This window comes from Chinchilla lanigera, unplaced genomic scaffold (genome assembly GCF_000276665.1).
Source record: "Chinchilla lanigera isolate Chin_1 unplaced genomic scaffold, ChiLan1.0 scaffold00103, whole genome shotgun sequence".
Lineage (NCBI taxonomy): Eukaryota > Metazoa > Chordata > Mammalia > Rodentia > Chinchillidae > Chinchilla > Chinchilla lanigera.
In genome coordinates, this window is record NW_004955504.1 from 6,501,550 (window position 1) to 6,522,370 (window position 20,821).

General features: G+C 41.7%; 1 protein-coding gene across 2 annotated transcripts in view; it reads right to left on the reverse strand.

Annotated features, from left to right (window-relative positions):
• Positions 1 to 20,821, reverse strand: part of Sema5a (sema domain, seven thrombospondin repeats (type 1 and type 1-like), transmembrane domain (TM) and short cytoplasmic domain, (semaphorin) 5A) — a 348,199-nt gene that overhangs the window by 157,803 nt on the left and 169,575 nt on the right. For both annotated transcript variants that reach the window (XM_013505908.1, XM_005407077.2), the window contains 3 exons: positions 14,606 to 14,668; positions 4,173 to 4,271; positions 2,190 to 2,403 (listed from right to left, as the gene is read on the reverse strand). In XM_013505908.1, the coding sequence (XP_013361362.1) occupies positions 2,190 to 2,403; positions 4,173 to 4,271; positions 14,606 to 14,668 (376 nt within the window). The remainder of the gene's footprint in view (positions 1 to 2,189; positions 2,404 to 4,172; positions 4,272 to 14,605; positions 14,669 to 20,821) is intronic.

Here is a 20,821-nt window from a genome sequence, read left to right on the forward strand (position 1 = left end):
AAGATATATATATAAAGATATAAAGATATATATATAAAGATATATATAAAGATATATATATATAAAGATATATACATGAGTAATAAGTCAAAATCAGTAGCTCTCTACTAAGGGTAATTTTCCCTCTGGGGGATATTTAAGAATTTATGAAACTTTTTTTTTAAGAGAAAAAAAAACCAAAAACAAAACAACACAGAAACTATAAAAATGATACAGAATTTCAAAACAAGATGGTAGGAAATCAGCAATGGTTATTGTATTATTTATTGTTATCTTCAAAGTTGTTATTCCAATTACCAGATATAGGTATGTAAGATTGATGAAACAATTAAACATTAACTGTTTCTTTCAATAAACAGGTAGAAATTAGTAGTACAATTATCTTAGCTATCTTGTGTGTATACATTTTTTTTGCCTTTCCTTCTTTCCTTCTTTTCTCCTTTCCCTCATCCCAGTTATTCTTTCCTATGGAACAGTTTCTTTGCCTTTCACAATATCTATTGTACCTTTCAGATTTTATTTACACTTTTAAGTTCCTACACTAGAGAGAAAATACAGTGTTTACACATGCAGATCTGATTAATTTCACTTATGAGTATGGTTTCTAGTTGCATCCATTTACCTATAAAAGCCTCAAGTTTATTTTTCTTTATAACTAAGTAATACTCCATTGTATAAAAATACCACATCTTTTTATGCACGCCTTAGCTGATGGGTGTTTGGGTTGTTTCCACGATTTTGTGCCCTTCTTCAACTTTGGTGACAATGTAGACTGGTGCAACCACTTTGGAAATCAGTCTGGAGATACCTCAAAAATTAAGATTGGAGGTCCAATTTAACCCAGCTATTCCCCTTCTCCGTATTTTCCCAGAAGAATTAACATCATACTACAGCGATATATGTGCACCCATGTTTGTAGCAGCACAATTTGTTGCAGGAAATTTTTTTTTTACAACTGGTGCTACCAGTTTCTTATTGGTGCATGTCAGGGATCCTGGTAAACATGCTGCAACATGCAACACAGACAGTGTTTTTCCCATAACAAGGGGTGAGCAGGCCCCCACATCAGTATGACTGAAGGTAAGAAACTCTGGCCTACTTCACGAACTTATGCTGAGCAAATAAATCCTACAGATCTTGAAATATCAAAATAATAAATATTATAATGGCAAGCTGAAGACTATATCTTTATGTAAACCTGCAAATAAATGTTGGGCAATGGATGACACAGAAAGCACAGACACTGCCTTCGTGAGGGGGTCTATGTGTGTGTGGCCACTCACACACACTCACTTGTACACAGAGCCAGAGGGCTGGGTTTCAGCCAGCACACGTAAGATTTTGTGCACAGCCGACCCCAACATGGAAGGCTGGAGGCGTTATCTCGTGCCTTCAAGAGCAGGTGACCAGTTTCTGGCCCAGAGCTAAAGGATTCCATCAGCTTCCACATGGGAAGCACAAACTTTGTCCCCAAGGAAGTAGCAACTGGATTCCTCCCTTTAGATGCCATTTCTTAAGAAAGGGACATTGGCGGGATGCCACTTTTTTCAGAGGATACTGCAACATCTGGACCTGGCAAGGGCTGTGACCCCAGCAGTGACTCTGTACCTGTGCTGAGCACAGCCAGCCCCAGGACCAACCTGACACAAACTGGTGAGAAGACTTGGACTGGTGTCAGCTCTCAGGCACAGAGCTATCTGGTTCTGAAGGTACCTTGCCACACTGCCGGGTGAGAGTGATAAGTTTTTTGATGGCCAAATTACTTGGAGTTATCTGTAGCTAAATGCATTCCTTTACACACTGTCTGAAAATGTCATGAAATACTAGTAATTTGTTTTAGAATACACAATACAGAAGTTAAGCAGGAAAGCCTATGAGTTCGCATACACCTATGACTCAGGGTCACATATCCTAGATTTCAAGCACACACAGGAAAAAAACACCAAAATGTCGATGAATGTTCACATCAACAATAGACCTGTTATCAGGGTGTATAGTATTGGTAAGATCACATGCTAACACCAAAGAGCCAGGCAATGCTCATTAATATTCAACCAGTTACTTTTGATTTTTTATAGAAAATGAAGTTTGTTTTTCTTTAGCAAGTGTGACCGTTTGTACGCCAGCAACAAATAACTAGGTGTCACAAACACAGGAGCTGCGACAGTGGGTGTGAGTGCAGTGCTTACCATTGAGCCACTTGGAGTTGTACTGCGCGGTGCGGAGCGGGGGTAAAATGCCCAGACTTCGGTAAATGGCAGGGTCTCGCCCTGGAAAGTCCATGGCTGTTGCAGCATAGAGCTCCCCGCTGGCTGTGAGGAGGGCTGTGGAATTGTGCTGGGGACTGTAGGGACAGCGGGCCATGCCACTGATCTGATCATGGATCTCAGTGAGGTTACTCAGCTGTGAGTGGAGAGGAGAGGGAAATGAATTATCCTCTGAGAAGCCCCTTTGAAGGCACTAATGGATTACATCTTTCACAATCACTGGAGAAGTGTAGACCATAAACTCTCTGGGGCACGTAAGAGACGAGAAACTTTCGCACTCAGACTTTATGAAAACAGCCCACTGTGGTCCTGGCTAGAGAATCCATCAATCACTCTGTCTGCCCCATCCCTAAAGACTTCATGAATCTCATGCTATTGAATGCTTACAAAGGATGAAGTAAGATTACTCTAGATATGGCTTTGATTTATAATGCATGACTATTGCCTACTATTCACTTTAGTAAAGAGTCCAAGTTCGATATTTACAGATATATAAATCATAATAAAAATTATTGTACAACTTTATCAATGTGAGTGAATCAGAAGATTAAGAATGGCTTTAAATGCTGACCCCACACATAAGGATATGTGCATATTCAAAAGCATTGTAGAGCACACTATGTATATATACATATTTTTGTTTATTTCAGGTTTGAGAGACCCACTTAGCATTATATAGCCATGCGATACTCTTCCAATCATTAGAGTTAAACCAGTTACATTGGACTTGTTTAGAAAATGAAGGTTTTGTTTCTCCTTAGCAAGTGTGATGGTTTACTTACCATCAACAAATAACTAGTTATAAACATATGAGCCTGGACCCTGCGTGTGACTGAGGGCCACTTAGGTGTCCCGTGGTCATCTTGCATGAATACTGCTTCCTAACTGTGGGATTCTCAACCACTCATACAATGAGAAAAGCTCTCTGGGTACTGGAAGATCTGGGCACAAATCAGTTTTGTGCTCCCGACTTCAGTGAACCCTGCAGACGTTAGGCGGTTGGATACAGACACTGTTCACTTTGTTGTTGCATACAGAGCTCAGGGAAGTGACTTCAGCTCCTCAGGTCTCGTTTTTCTTCTATTAAGGAAGGGTCTAAAGAGTAAGACCCTCATGGGAAGATGCTAAGCACTGAATGACTGCGTTGATATCAAGTGGTAAGAGCAGAGTATGAACCCAGGAGCTGGGAGTGGCATCCCTCCTCCTCCTCCTCCCCCTTTTTTCCCATAACTGAGCATTAACTTGAAAATAATGATTAGTAACAACAGATGATAAATTAAGGTTATGAGCCAAGTTGTGCTACTAGGAAATTAACATAATGGCATTTCCCCATTACATTCCCCAAGGCAGATTAAATTAATATCCTGAGTTAAGAAGATCAGACAGGAGCCTGATGACCCTGGCGTGCTACTGCAAAAGGATGTGTGTACTGAAAATTCCACTATGACAACACATTAAAGAAAAGAGGATCAGCTATAGCTTTGCTTTGTTTATGGCTGTATTTCTTTTGGTGTACTTTTTGATATGCTTCTCATCCAATTTGTAGCTTACATTTTCTTTCAATGGACTGTGATTTTGTACCATCTTAATACTTGATAGTAACTCTACCATAAAGCTCAGTACAAGAATATAATATATTTATGATTAGTGGTTGGGCTCACTAGGGAAAATGCTGATTGAAATAGTTTAGAAACATTTAAATGTAATTATGTAAGCTATTATTATTTCCAGGTCCTTATATAAATGATTAGAGATGAATTAATAAATTACTCAATTTTTTAAAAGTTGTTCTAAATTAAAAAGCAACTCCTTGATATACAGAGATGCATTGAAAACTAAGGTTTGAAAAGTACATTTGGCTTCTCCTCATGTTAAGTTCCTCTGAGGCTCAAAATGAAGCCATACCGAGCGGTTGGTGCACACAGGTGTGAAAGCGTTGGTCCCACAGGTGAATAACCGGTCGCCACCCACCAAAAGCACCCGGATGTAGTTCTGGCACTCCTCCTGGAGAAAAATAAAATCATAAGAAACAGGTTAGCAAGGCCCGAGACAAGAGACATGGTGAGTCATAGTACATTTTGGCTGGCTAATAAAAAATAAATAATGAAGCCTCTCTGATGTTGACCAAAAAAAAAACAGAGCTGTTAATTATGTCAAACCGACTTTCTGTAGCTGCACACTTGTTCAATAGAGCACATGCATGTAGAAAACATCACATTCAGATAAATCCTCAAACCACATGCCTTCTTTTAACATGGATTCATTTTGAATTGTAGAGCAAACTTTAAATTTTCTTGCACATGTATTAGGAAAATAAAATGAACAAATTAGATGCTGCTCAAGAAACAGTGCCTTGGCAAACTTCCTCAGGACTTCATGAAAACATTGCAGATGCTTCCCCACTAAGATCTTGTGAAACTGTCTACTGATTGGAATTCCTTTTCAAGGACTCAAACTCCATTAGTTACACAGACAATATCTACAGATAATTTTCATTGTTGATTGAAAAGTGCAGATACAAGGACTAGTATAAGGAAACGCTTTCCAAGACATATAAGTCAAAGCCCAATACTGAAAGGAGGGCAAAGCATTCAAAGAAGATTGGAGAGGTGGCCACTGCAATGACAGGCAAGGAGGTATGTCACAAAGCTCCTCATCAATGGGACTGATGACCACCTACTCTTTGGTAGGTGCAGTGATAGAAGTCATAATGTAGACAGAAAAATTAAAATTAAGGGCCAAGGCATTTCCTGTGGATCTGTGCATATGCATAGTGGGGAGTCATGGAGGAAGGACCTACTACCCAGCTCCGAAGGGAAATGGCAGGGAGGAGGTGAGGGAGCGTACCGGGATGAGTCGATGCTTCTGATTCTGATTCCCTTTAAAGAAAGGGCAAGATTTAGTGAGGCTTTCTGCGGCTGCTCATTGGATGCATGCAGGACTTTACTGAGTAAAGGAAGGGAAAACAGTCAGGCCAAGGGAGGGGACCACACCAAGGCACGGAGGCAGAGAAAGCATGACACCTTCACTGAGCACAGAAGAGTCCCAGCGTAAGCTGGGTGGGCCCGGGAGCAAGTTTGTGCTAGGCTCTCAATGCGAGGGGAAGAAAGCAATAAATGTTTTCACTGCATAAAGTTTTACATCTATCTCATGTTTGTCATGAATGGACCACTCAGGAAAGAACGTAGAACATAAGCTGGACATGGGGAAAACGGAGTGCTGGAGCAGGGCAGGGAGACCACTTTCATAATTCCGGCTCTTGGCATGCGCAGACCAGGGAAAGCTAGGTATGAAAAGACAAAGCCAGAACCCAGCAAACTGACAAGCCCAGGGAAGTGGGCCTGAGGGAGGCTCCATGATGTTAGGGTTATCTGAAGCACAGCAAGCAGAAAATGTGGCCAATCTGGATTCCATGAGACAATAGCCCTCTCAACCTCCAGCAAAGCCCGGTCTTAATGACAACGCGGATGGGCACCCCCAAGTCTAATGCACAGCCGAGCTCTGAGAATGCAAGGTGCTCAGATGTCGGAATTTGCTTTCTAAATGAGAAATGAGGTGTCAAAGGTAGATATGTCCCCTAACGGCATCACTAATCCTGACAGCAGCAGATCATTGTTGACTGCTAAGGTGAGAAAGAAAATACCCAGTGCAGTCTAAGTTAACTACCAGAAGAATTCAGAAGTATAAATGGGACAGTACGTGGGGTAGCAGAGGAAGGTACCAGCGCTGAAGAAGCTCACTTTGTTTTGTTTTGTTCTATGGTGTTTTTATAAGTCAGAGGGTAAAGAATTAAATGAAAGACTTCCAAGAACCATGCAGCTAGCCCTGTCCTAGTGGACACCAAGGAAGGGCAGCAGAACCCCACTGTGGGGGCAGAGACCCAGGGGTTTTCAAGCTCGAGGTCAAAGTGAGGAGAACAGGGTATGCTCATTGGTCATAATGGGTGACACAGACGTGATAATGACACGGTACTAAAGAGGGGCGTGGAAAATCACAAACAGAGCAGAAGGGTGGACATTTGATTTGTTTCTGTTACTGCTTTAAAACTTTTTCAAAAACAGGACAGGATGTACAGGAACTCTTTCTATATATTTTTTTAAGCCAGAGGCAGCCACAAGGTATAAACTCACCAGAGGCAGCCACTTTATCATGAGCAACACAGTTAAGGATAAATTATTCCCCAAGAATCATCTGGATTGAAAAGATAGGATCAAAGCTGATTTCTACAGACCTGGAGAAGAGACGGCAAGGGCTGCTAGTCAATCATGAAAGGGGGAGCAATCAAGATAGCACAAGGGGTGTCGATCTTAATCTCCGACAGAAGAACAAAGTACAAATGAGAGTGCAGACTGGAGTGGTCCCGGGACCCATCGCAGCCTGCGGGACAGAGGGCTGGTTGGGCTGTGCGATAAGCAGGATGCAGCAGCGTGCACGCTGGAAAGGCAGGGTGAGGGAAACTGGTCATTTAAAAAAAAAAATCAGAGAAATAGGACAACGAGGGGACACAGTTATTTGGACTACAGAAGAGGATGAAGGAGTGTGTTCTAATAACGAGGCCATCACCAGAATGACGCAGCTGCTGCCTCTGATCCGCTTCCCTGAGCTGAATGTCCAGAAGGAAGGAAAGCGATCCATGCTAGTAAGCAGGGCAGCCCGACAAGGAGGCCAGCGCGGTGTCTCTCTAAAAGGATGGGGCCGGATGCAGCCCTAAGCAGCCCAGAGGAGTCTGCGAAGAACAGAACCTAACAGGAGTAAAGGGTCACGTTCTCGGTGAACTTGGTCACCAGGAGATCAGTGGAAGACAGTGGAGGAGCACCCGGAGGACAGCCCAGCATGGCCCTGAGGCCCGGCCAACAGGTTATCAGGCACAGGTCCTTCCAGAACAACCGCGGAGCAAGGGGTGCAGCTGGTGCCTTCAAGCTCAGTCTCCAAACTCACCCAGCTCTGTGGACCCGCTCCGCCCCGTACATCCTGGGCTAACTCGCTGGAAATTCTCTTGGGTTTAATACACAAACTGCTTCCCTGGTTCTAGGAGAAGACTGGGTGTGAATCCTACACACACACACACACACACACACACACACACACACACATCTAAATTAATGACCAACTTGTTTTAAAGAGAGATTAATTCAAGCCAAATAGAATGCAAAGCTGAAAATGACGGAAATGGGAGTGTTTAGCTTTTCAACACAAGATAAACTTAAGAGCTGGAGAGTCAAAATTAGGGATGAAAGAAAACGGCATCGAGTGCCAGGCTTTTGTAATAATTATTCTCCTTTTGATGGTGATTCGAACACTCCAATTCTCCTGTAGAAAATCACCTGGCAAATTGCTTTGTTAATTCCTGCTACAGACTCAGCCTTTTCTTGGCTTATCTGAACTTGCTTGAAGTACTGCTAAGAATCACCACTTTGAAATAGGGGCTCAATCTCTATGGAAGTCCTCTTAGGAGATTCTGCTAAAGGTTTCTCTTACAAATCAGCATATTTCAATGTCCCTGATTTTCCTATTCTCATTTATAAATTTTTCCTTCTCTTCCATTTCTACCCCTTGAAAACTGTGCTCAGGCACTGGTTCTCCAAGAAGCCACAATGCACAGCTCCAAGGCCCACACAGCCCGCTGCCCCATGGCTGTTGCAGTTACTAAGGAGAGTCGTCTATCTGCATTTGGATGACACCATTGGGAAATTAAAACAGCCCACGTGTGCCTGTGATCCTTGTGGAGGCCAGCTTGTCCTTGACTTCCAGACACAGTCTATTTGAGTTGATAGCCAAGAGGCACGGTTCCTGACTCACAGAAAGGGCTTGGGGCCAGCCAAGGTCCCCTTTGTTTCAAGGACACAGGGCCCCAGGAGAGAAAGTGTAAGTTTTAGTGCCATTTTCTTCATGAGTTAACTGGTTTTCCTTTATAGATTTTCATATTTTTTTTTTCTTTTCCCAACAGGTCTCTTCTGCTTAGGAAAAGATGGCAGGAGACACAGTTGACTTCTTCGGGTGTGCTCGGTGGCACCCTGGCCATTGACCCACCTGTCCCGTTAGGGAGAAGAAAGGAGCTGGCAGCTAGGCAGGCTTATGTGGACCACAGCTTCCTCACAACAGTGCACTTATCAGGACTGCAGGAGCCTTTTACCCAACCAAAATCACAGTTCCTAGTTGACACTTGAAAACCCTATCATTCCATCAGATGTACATATGTGTGCAAAAATTAAGTCTACATTTCCATCCAAATGGAAATGCAGTACTGTGGTCCCTCAGCATCTATGGGGGCCGATCCCAGGACTTCCTTGCATGACCGTAACGGAGGATGCCCAAGTCCCTCTGTAAAATTTGCAAACAACAAGCACACATCTTCCTGGGTATTTTCAGCTGTCTTCAGATCATTTCTAATACCTAAAACAATGTAAATGGTATGGAAACAGTTGTCTTCCTCAGGAAATAAGGACTGGGAAAACTCTGCACGTGTTTGGTACAGATATAGATTTATATTTATTTATATATAAATATAGGGAGACAGATAAATATGGAGACACTTTTATATCATTGGTATACACTATGTAATGTATAGTGAAATTCTACATTAAATATACTATATTTATTTACATACTATATTCAATCAAACTTCATGCTAAAATTTGAGTACTTCTTTAGAAAAAAATTCAATGTGCAAATCTGCATGGGATGTTAATATTAGATCTAACTAAAGATCTAAGTATCTAATTTTTAAAGCAATTTCAAAGGCCCATCCACAGTGTGCCCTATGCAGTGATTAACTCACAGCTTTCAAACACTGATACTCGAGGTGCAAATGGCAAGACCTCGGACTCCTCCACAAAGGCAGTGGAGGGGTGCCCTGTTCTCCTTCTTTGTCACTAAGAGATTGCCTCTTCGCTAGCATGCAAGGACAATAGCAGGAACAGGACACAGCAGGAAGAAGAATACACAGAGCCCTGGATTCTAATCAAAACACTCCCACTAGCCAGCAAAATAATTCTAGGAACTTAAATGTCCAAAATCCTAAAATGAGATCCTGAATAAGAGCCTTCTGAAAATTATAAAGTGTAAGATAAGTATAAAGCAGCTCTTTCATTCCCTTTAATAAGCAGTTGTGCTTCCTTTGTAAAGTTTCTAAATGTCAAGTTGGGAGGGGCTTCAGGCTAGACAGAAGAACGCTGAACAGACAAGGAACACTTGTTAGCTGCTGAGACAACTGACCATTTGTCTCTAAGATAATATTTGTGTGAAATATATGTAAGTAGTTCTACAGCTTTTTATAATTTCTGTCATGCTTTTCAAAAGGGCTACGTGCAGCTCATCCAAGGTTCTGAATCCATAAAAACAGATTCTGCTCCCTTTGATACACAGAATAAGCTATCTGCAGCTACAGTGAGCTGATGACTTTATCAGCAATGCAGAACTCAAACCTTGTGGTGAATTGCCAGTTTTAGTACTTAACTTTTCCCCTCTTTTTTCACTTTTTCTTTTGCATTTGGGACAGTGAACCAAGGGAACATCTCCAGGCTTTTATAAAATTTTATTTTGAGACAGGGTCACACCAAATTGTGTAGTCTGGTCTCAAAGTTGGCATCCTCCTACCTCAGCTTCCCTAGGGGCTGGGATTATAGGTGTGTGTCATCGCACCCAGCACCTGCATGCTACTGAGCCTAGCTCAAGTTGTAAATTTAATGTGCTGCCTTTGAAGTAATGCCTGTGCCCAGCCCCAGTGACACTAGAGAAACAAGAGGAAAGTTGTCATTTTTCCTCTGCAGCCAGTCAAGGAATGTTCTCATCAGAGAAGTGGGTGCAGGTTCAGCCACCTCCATCCACGCAGGGCATTCAGGAAAGTGCATTATGCAGCATAGCACAGCCTGCTTTTTTGGCAGTACAGGGGAAAAAAAAGGAGTTCAGTTAAAATGGCTGGGATTTTTCTCATTTTTGAGATGTCACATGTTGCATTATTCTTTGAGAGAAGGGAAACCTTGTCATTCTGTTCTAAGTTCTTCGAATGCTACAGCACAAGGAAAAATACAGAGTAGTTGAATTCTACTTCTAAATTTATGGCCATTAGGAAAGCCTGAATTTTGCTCCTCTAAGGAAGAATTTTGTTTCTGTCAAATTGAGCGTGAAATGTTATCTCATTTGGCCCCTAAGAACCTTGGGCACAGGAGAACTACGGTGTTCAAAATCTGATTTGGGGAGCATCCCTGGAGAAACTGTGTTCGGTATGGTTTCCCCTCTTCAGAGGCTTCTCTCCTCTGAGCGTGGAGCTGGGCTTTGGGCCCTGACCTGGTAGTCACCACTGTGACCATTTTAAGAAAGCAAAAGAGATGAATAAGGGAGGGACTCACAAAGGAGGCTGCAGGGTCCTCTGCTCTCACCCTGAAGGTCCAAGTGCAGTGCTCTGGACCAAGAGTTTTGCAAAGTCCATCTTCTTCTTTTCCTTCTTCTCCTTCTTCTCCTTCTCCTCCTGCTCTTCCTCTTCCTCCTCTTCCTCCTCCTTCTCCTCCTCCTCCCTCTCCTCCTGCTCTTCCTCCTCCTCCTCCTCCTCCTCCTCCTCCACCTCCTCCTCCTCCTCCTCCTGCTCCTCCTCGTTCTTCTTTAATTTTATTTTGGTACTGGGAGTTGAACTCAAGACCTTACACTTGCCAGGCAGGCACTTATGCCACTCAGCTATATCCACAGCCCCTCCTGCTTCATTTTGTACAGGGCAGCTGCCCCTGCATGCAGTTCTCTACATCCACTGAGATCTCACATGACCACAGGCTACTTAAAACTCCAGGAGCATTTATCAGTATGCTTAATGCAACAGAAAAGAAAATGCGATCTATCTTTCTCAGTGTACTTGGTACTAAACATTCATCTTCATTTGCCTTTAGCTACTCATCTTAAAAAAATTGGCCCAAACAGTTTGAATCAATATAATTACTAAGATTTGTTATTACTCTTAACATTAAAACCAAAACCATATGATCATAAATGTATGGTTTTATTTAACATTTGCTTTCCTCATTTTCTCTCTTTGTAGCAGGACAAACTCAATTAAGTGCAGTAACAATTGATCCTTTCAGTGAAATCAAGGGTATGCTATGCACAAGGCAGGAACAATGGTCTTTTCCTGTTCTATGGATTTCAGTTGTTTAATTTCTAACAGCCAGACAAAAAACAATCACTGGATAAAGTCAAACATGAGCCAGTTCTGATTCAGCAGGAGCAAATTTCCTCTCAAAATAGGCACATTACCTACCCTAGGAAAAGGAAAATACACAGATATAAAATTAGGGGCACACAGAGCGTGTGGAGCAGGCACCCCGGCTAGATTAAGTTGTCAGGGGTTTTCCTTTAATACTCAAGCAGCACAGAGAGACAGAAGCCCCCGGAGGGGAAGGGGGTTGACTGCCAGTCCTGTAAACGCTGTGAAATAAATGCGTGATGCAGAAGAACCATGAAACCATTCAGGAAGGACACAAAGCCAAAGGGACAAGGCAAAACTTGCCTGTACATGCACCATTTCAGAAACTCAAGTGGATTCTCATCCGGGTCAGTGACTTAGGAGGCCAGGGCCAGTGCTGGGGGTATGTGGTTGTCATGTCCGGGTGGGCAGAGGCCAGGGAAGCTGCTGGACTTCCCACAATGCACAGGCCGGCACAGGGGACAGAGAAGGTCCTGACCCTGACATCAGCGCTGTCCTGCTGTGGGATCCAGGTGTTTGCTCCCTCATTCCTTGCTGTTGAGCCATCACACACCCTCTTGGGTTTAAGAGGGAATGTGGGACTGGAGCAACAAGGGATCGTCCTGCATGACTCGTAGCCCCCTAGTCCAGGGCTGGGTAATTAACATGCAGTGCAACAGGGCAAGGACAACGGCTCCTGCAATCTGGCTGATGAAATGTGGGTGTCCTGAGAGGTAGGTGAGGGAGGTGAGGAAGGCAATGAGGCAAAGGGGCAATGGTGGGGGGTCAGGTAGACCCTGTGGGAGGGAGGGAGGGTGCAGGCTACTCAGGTCTGGGACAAGCGACCAAACCATTCAGAAATAGACACTGAGAATGGTGTCAACACACGGAGCTACAGGATGCCCCCAAATCGAGCAATGCTTATTATGCACCCCTAAGGCCTAGGAGAGAAACAAGGAAAAAAGGAAGGGAGGGAGGAGGGAGGGAGGGAGGGAGGGAAGAAGGGAAGACAAAGCAGCAAAAGGCACATGAAGACAAGCGGGGAAAGGAGAGAAAGGGAGGTGAGAAGTACAGTGAAGGAGAAAGCGTAGCCAGGCCATGGGTCAGTGCCAAGGTCCCCGGAAGGTGGCAGTGTCACAGGGCCGGGCACCGCGCGGGGAATTGGAGCCCGAGAACGAGGCCAGTGCGCTGCACCAGTGAATCTTGCCAGGTGCAGGAAGCACAGCCCTTCCCCATCCCCACCCCACACAAATCTGCTCCCCTGCCCCCGTTCTCCTCCCTACAGCCCAGCCATGGAGGTGAGGATCAGGGTGGTCAATATATTCTCCACCTTGAGAATGAGACATTCCAGGCAGGAAAAAGAGTCAGTCAGACAGTGCACTTTTGATCACTTTATACATACATGGTTGATCAAAAACAACAATGTTTAAATTTTAAAAAGATTTGCTGCAATAAAAGACGCATCGCCATTAATCTCCTTCAAAACACTCCCCCTCACTTTCTACGCACTCATCCCAGTGTGCTTGCCACTACCTGGAACAGTTTATAGCTCACATGTATAGTAATTTCTGTCAAAAAAAAAACATTATGGTGCCCTCATCCTCCTTATTCACCAAAACTGCCACTGTGCAACATCTGGCTTGTTATGCCTTGTGTCTAGATGCCCCCCAAAGCCTCATGTGGTCATAGGTGGGGCTTTGTCAGAGGTGGCTGGATCTACAGTGTGTGATGCTGGGACTGATTCATAGTGCAGTGCTAGGCTCAAAGGCACTAGGGTTAAGGTGTGAGTGTTACCCACCCAGAGTAGCCTGGATAAGATAAAGGGGGCAGAAAGACCCTGTCAAGGCCCCTTGCTTGCTTGCTTGCTTTTGCTGTCTTCTTACTGTGAGATGGTTCTACTCTTTGATGCCCCTCTCCCATGCCACTTTGCCTTGGAGCCAGCCCATTCTGGACTGAAACCTCTACAGACTGTGAGCTAAATAAACCTTTCCACCTTTAACTTTGAGTGTCAAGTATTTTGTCTCAGCAATGACAGAAAAGTAACTAAAGACATGGCTTTTCCTCAAAGTCAAAATGACTGTGAAAGATAAACATTTCTAATTGATTCAGTATATCAAGGCAGCTGTGACATGCCATCTAAAGACACTCCTGAAAGAGGACTTCCAGAAGTGCTTCAGAAAGTGGTAAGAACAATTGTTCAAAGTAAGGAGCAGGCTTCTGAGGTCGGCTACCAGCAGTGTGTCTTTACTGTAATACATTATTGTAAACTTAACCATGCACGATATTTCTTAATCCTGTGAGGTAGACTTCCTGGATGGGGAAAGAAGGACATTTGACTGAATCATCTGCTGTGTGAAAATGGGACCAGTGGGTGCCTGATGCCTTAAATGCATCCCCAGACCCTGTTGCAGGGCCCTTTGCTACCGGAACTTGGAATGTAGATTTGAGCATCAAAAAGGAAATTGAGCTAACTAAAAGGACACATTAAGATAACTTGTAAAGGCTACATGTCAAGTTATTTTCATATAGTAATTTTTATCATATAGTTACTTCTTGCAGTCAGCAGTGAAGTATGAAAGGACAGAACTAAAATATTATTTTAAAAAGCCATGCCCATATTTTTGAAATAAGATCATAGTCAGTTAATATCAGATCTGAATCTGATGACTGAAAGCACAAGTTAGATTTGATCATACATTCTGATCCTCTTTGACCATGGCTGATTGTTGATTAATTTTCACTTACTGTTAAACACTCGAGCGTTTGCTGTGTGCATATTTTTTTAATTTTAAAGAGAATAAAAAAATAACAAAATACCAACAACATAGACAAAAACAAAACAAAGAAAAAACAATAAAAATATACAGGCTTTCAAAACAGAATGATAGGAATTAACAGTGGTTGTTATTTACATATCGTCTTCAACGAGGTTACTCAGATTACCAGATGTAAGCAGGCAAGATTGATAAATCCGTTAAAGAGAATAAAAAATAATAAACATTAGAAAAGACACAGAGCTTCACTAAACAAAATGATAGGAATTTTGTGTGCATATTTTCGACAAGGCTGTTTCCTCCCTGCAAGGCTTCATACGGCCAGGAATGCAAAGGTTTCATACAGTCCTTGGACACAGCGTGGCGGCGACCCTGCAGCCCTGCAACCTACTTACCTTTGACTTGCCCTTGCTGTAACAGGCCTTCTTGGTCGCCTCGTCACACTCCCACTCCACAGCCTGCACAAAACACCAAAGAACATCGACCATTAAGGCTTCGACGCAACAGAAGGGGAGAGCAACAGAACACACTGTTAGCAGCTTGGGAAATGAGGCGCACCCTGGCACCCACGCTCCCATACCCATGCAGAATTCACACCGGATACATGAAATGTCAGGGGCTCACATTTGGGTTTAAAGCCAAGACATTTGGGAGAGTCACCCCTGAGTACTTGTCTTTAGTAATAATAGTAACAGGACATTCAGATATAGTCCCTGTCAGTAGGCAGGTCACTCCGATGTGAAACCAAAAGGGCAGACCCAGTGGGGATATGGCACTCGTTTGCTTTTGATGGTGCTGGGGATCGAACCAGGACCTTGTGCATGGAAGGCAAGGACTCTACCACTGAGCCACATCCCCAGGCCCCCAGTGGAGGTGGAAAGCAGGGGCCTTGACATAAAATGATCTAAATGTCCATTTAAACCAGTGGACTTTACAATAATAGTGTGCTGTTCATCAGTATTCAGAGACAACAAAGTGAGAGTGACTCTGCATATTCCTACCACCCAGGTGCACGTACCCATGATAGTCAGTAAATAAATGGCACAGGTAAAGAATACATCTATCATGTCCCCTCAATCTTCATGCTGTTCTCAGCTCTGACTAAATACTTAGAGCCACAACTTTCAACTACTTTTTCTCCAACTTTCTAAATCTAACTCATGCTGGCCAATTTGATACATGTATTTGCACATCAGAAATCACAAACAGACTCTATGATCAGTCAAGATAACAGAGAGCACTCCCGCCACGGAGAAAAATGTTGTCTGAGCACAGTAACATATGGAGATTGTGAATCTTTCTGAATAAATGTAGACATCTGACTTGTTTTTCTTTTCTGTAATTGTACAAGGTAAAGTATTTTTACATTTCTTCACGTGCTATTGCAATTATTTTTTATCTTACCACTAAAATTGCATTTCTGAAGAATCTGAGATGTTTACCAGTTATGTCATGATAGAAAAATGTTTAAGCTGGAGATAATTTATATTAATTTGGAATAACTTCAATTAAAACTAAAACAAGAGTAGGTTAATATCAAATAATATGAAGGAAATATTGGTTTTAACCCTTGTTATTAGTATGATTTTTTTTCTAATTCTCTTAAATTTGGGAGAATAATAAAGACAGTCTAAAAAACATACCTAAAATCTTCAGTCGTCTAAAGAATTTTACATAACAGATGAAGCTGTAGCACACTGCATACTTGGCTGAATTACCTTACTTAGAAAACACAGGTCCTTAAGAAAAGTATCCCAGAAAGAACAACTTCATGTCTTATAAAGAGAAACAATCTTGTAACTATTTTCCCTTGTGCAGACTGGAAGGTTTTTATCTGATAAGATAATTTGTTCATTCTGTTCTATTTTCCTGTGCATAATTCTTGATGGCAATAGAGCAGTAGCATGGTCAGTATCTGAATTCCATCCAGCACGGCAAATACTTTAATGAGAAGTGATGATACTCCAAAGAGGTGAAAGCTTCATATTCAGTAGGGTCTCTAAATCCCATGAAGTGCTGATAAATAAATGAAAATACATGCATTGCATTGATGTGAGTGGATCACTAATACCCTGCTTCCTTAAATCTTTTCATAAAAGCAAACTCTGTTGTTTTGGTTTAAATAAAGACATTCACTGCCTTGCCTTTACTTGAAGTAGCACTGATATATTCTATGATATATTATCTTAAAAGAGTAGACCTCATTGTAACTTTAAGTTTTGTTGTATTTTTTTTTTGTACTGGAAATCGAACTCAGGGCCTCATGCCTCCCAGGCAGATACTGTGCCACTGAGCTGAACCCTCAGCCCTGTAACTTTAATTTTGTATTCCAGAGGATTCGGTGTTACAGATCACAAAGAGGAGTTAATGTGCTATAATTACTAGGAAAACTACACAGTGAAATACTTCAGCTAAAGAGGCATTTCCGGGGCTGGGGATTTAGCTCAGCGGCAAAGTGCCAGCCTGGCAAGCGCAAGGTCGTGAGTTTGGTTCCCGGTACCGGAGAAAAACCAAAAAAAAAAAAAAAAAACCAAAACAAAACAAAACAAAAAAACCAAGAGGCATTTCCAATGGTTTTCCACAGTGTAGAGCTTTGTTAAAAGTTAAATATTAAGAGTCTGTCCAGTAAACACAAGAGCTAGGAGGGGCAGGTTCAGTCCCAGGATTAAGGAGAACATCACCTGCCAACAAATTTGTTTAGGTGCAGCTGCAGATAGCTTCACAAGTCTACCTACACACGTATAGGCTGCTCTCAAGATAAATGTTGGTAAAAGACTGGAAGGGAAAAATAATTGAAAAAAGAATGTGAGGGTTTTCATAAATATTCCATTGTTTTACCCAGTTTACTGAAAAATAGTAACAGCTCATCCAAATTTATTAGACAAACCCAAAATAGGTTTCTCCAAAGACAGTTATTAAAAGTGAAAAGTTACTTTTCTGAGACGTTTTTATTATAGTATCACCAGCATGCCAATAACATTCAAATCCAGAGTTAATTAAAGATCATGACTGTACAAGTTTTTCTGTGGATTCACATTCTACTGGAATAAAAGAATGAAGAAAAATTTTATACCGATAGTAGATAATAGTAGGGTGAACACAGAGCATATAAAACAGTAAATGGATCTAAGTGAGAGAAAGTGAATTTTCCAGGTTCCACTAGAATTAAGAGTTCCAGTGTCTTTACTTCTTACCTCGAGAACCAGCCTTGGCCATTGTGCCGATTGGCAGCTATGGGGAACAAGTGCTCCCCAGAAGACAAACACAGATATCACCCGGACCTTCTTCTATCTTGCTATCCACTCTTGGGTTTGAATTTTACTGTTTTTGTAAATCTGTTCATAAATTTCTTTATTCCACTAGACCTATGCTAATCAATTAAATACCTTTTCACCAAGCCGTCCTGTTCTGTTGTCAATGAAGACAGTTTTTCTTTCACATAGCATTATTTGGGAACAAATCCTAGTTATTGGTTTGAGCAGTCATTTTTTTGTTTGTCTTCCAATTTATTTTGACACATTCCTACCACCCACACCTACCTATGCAACTCTCAGCACAAGTACTAAGGTATTCCGCAGTTTAGATTTCAGCTCAACTCTCACAGTCTTAATTCCTATGTCTTCTTTTCTAAAAACATCTTTAATGTTTGTCATCTTTTGTCTCTTTTCTGCTGCATGATAGTCCAGGACAGAAAAGAGCTATTTATTCTCTATTCAGTTCAACATTTACTGTTCATTATACATCTCAGCAGCAGATACAGGGCAGGAACAGTGTGTGCCAGGGTATTCAAAGACTAAATATAGTAGGTAAGAAGCCTGAAAAAACTATAGTTAAAATGACACAAAGATTTCTGACTGTGGCCTTTTCTTTCTGCAGATACATGCCAAAGCCTTCTGTGCTATGCACCACTTATGGAAGAGTTGATTTATTCCCACTCATTTCTAATCTCTTTCATCTAATGCCCAAGTACAAGATCTTTCAAGTACAAGATATTCTCCTATGTAATGATAGAAGGAAAAGCAGACATAGACAAGTGTGCAAATCAGATATCAATTTGTAATAAAATATATGAGAGTATCAAATGAGCCTAGCCAGCATCATGTGAATGCTACGAAGACAATGATACTCGTTTTCTTTGTCACAGTAGTCACATGTTCCTTTATTTCCCATGCAGCCATACACTTGGACTTGGAGCACCCCAACTTTCCAGAAGTGACAGCTCTACAATCCTTGCTATACAGCCAGGGAGAGGAAGCTCACAGAAAAGGGCTTTATGCCTTCAGAAGTCCCGGAGATGTGAGGAAATACCTATTGCATGTGTCATTAGACAAGCCACACCCCACCATTCTGCCCATGGACACGTTCTAGTTAGGATAAACGGGGCTATGATCTCAGGAGTAATTCAGTGGCTGCAAAGAAAAAGAGTTTGGATAATTTTATGTACATGGTACACAAACATAAATCCACAGTTCCCAGAAGTACATAAACAAAACTGTGTAATATCACATTCCACAGCAAGAGAAGTTAATTAGATAGGGACTAGTGATGGGAGATACTTTTCATAAAAATGAAGAGAACAACATTCTAGGCAGATGGGCCACTGCTCTTTCAGCAGATGGCTCTGCTAATTAGATACTGGCAAAAGATAACATTAAAAAAACTAGTTTAATCACACAGCACCAAAAATTAACAACTACCTGAGGGCTTTTTTGTTCATATATTTGCATTCATATTCCTATGTCATGTATTTGTGTGACACACTGGAGAATGTCACACTGTCATGACAATTATAAGCAAATTGTTGGGGGGTGGGAGACCATGTCTTTGTTCAAAACAGAAGCAAAACTCAAATGAGTTTTGATTTGAAAAAAAAAAACTGAATTTTATATGATTGGAGTAAAATGTCAGCCTCCTTAACCAGGTAAAATGTCACGTGGACACCTTCACTAAGTATCCCTGGTGGTCACACATGTTAGTTTCAAAGCAAGTGCCACTTGAGTTGAAATACTTTGAGTGCTTTCAAAATCATAAGATGGTAAATATTTTAGTTATGTGGAAAAGATTTGTCCAATATTTCCCTCTGCCTTTACTTCTTAGTAGGAATTGTGTATTTATTCATTCTGCCTATTAATTTGCAGTACACTCACATTTCTGTCCACATCACATACAGGCAAGTCCAGTTCTCCTCTCCTGGAAACCTCCAGACAGGGAGGCTCGAGATGAATGTCGTCTTATCACCTACCATCACACGGGCATCAACCCCAAGTTGGGGGAGAGCGTCTCAACCATAGCAATTCCCACTGAAGTATGTTATCATGTGTTTAAAGTCCTCTTTTCAAACCCAAGAATTATTTTCACATAATAATCCCATCAAACTTGCTTTGGTTAGCTGCAGAGCGACTCCCAAATTGTTGAATGTTTATTGAGCATATTGTGTTTAACTGGAGTAGGCAATGTGTTCGTTCCCGAGAACGGAGTGACAAAGTAACCATAACCACAGACTGGGTAGTTTGAACGATAGAGATTTACTCTTAAAGTTTTAGAGGCTAGAAGTGTGAAATCCAAACGTTGGCAGGTGACTCTTCTGGAAACACTGAAGGAGCATCCGTCCCAGGCTCTCTCCTCACTCCGACGGTGGTCACTGTCCATCCTGGCATCATTTCTATTTTTGTCTCTGTCACAACACTGTCTCTCCATGTGACTCTTTTTGTCCAAATGTCCCTCTTCTTACAAGTATGCTGGTGGTTGCATTAAGGCCTTTTAAAGTCCAGTAACAACCCTGTCATAAATACTTTTGTCTGCAAACACCCTATTTTCAAACAAAATCACATTCTGCAACTGTAAAGGCAGACATTGGGGGAATATATTTCAACCCAGCATAAACAATATGACCAAGAAGTAGGAGTTTGGGATTGACAACAAAGCATAAATCTGGGGCAAGCTAGATACCAAATTAATTCAAAATAACAATAATAATTTATTCACAGTGTGATATGATAACCAGAGCAGTAATGCTGTTTGTTCATTTATCTTACACAAGCATCTTTAGTTTGAAGGTACAAATCCACTTAGTATAAGACTTGGATGAGAACACTGGCTAAATAACTGTCCACAGGTACCAAGATACTAAGTGGCCCACCAAAGACTGAAATATTATGACTTTGATTCGAACCCTCTTCTATCCTATCACTGAAGTTGTCAAATTAAGTGCCCCTTATAATCTGATTCTTATGGTTTCTTTCTTTTTCTTTCTCATAACTGCACAATTAAATTCCGAGCTGTTGGTATTCAGTAAATATTAACTATAAAAGTCACCAATTCCCTTGTCATGGAATTATTCATTCTTCAAGTTCCTGAGCCCATTGACAGCCCTAGTATCAGGTTTGCATGTCATGTGATTAATCTAGTGAAACCCTGTCCTCAACAATGGCACAACCAGAACGGGATCTAAGAATCTCATGTTAGTTTTGTAAAATTAACCATCTTGAGTATAAAAACACAGACTATGCTTGACACAGTGGCAGAGTTCTACTTTTGTAGTAGGCAGTAAGCTCCTATCATTCCTTTGCTAAACGCTCTTGGGCTCTTTGTTCCACCTGGAATAAAAGCTG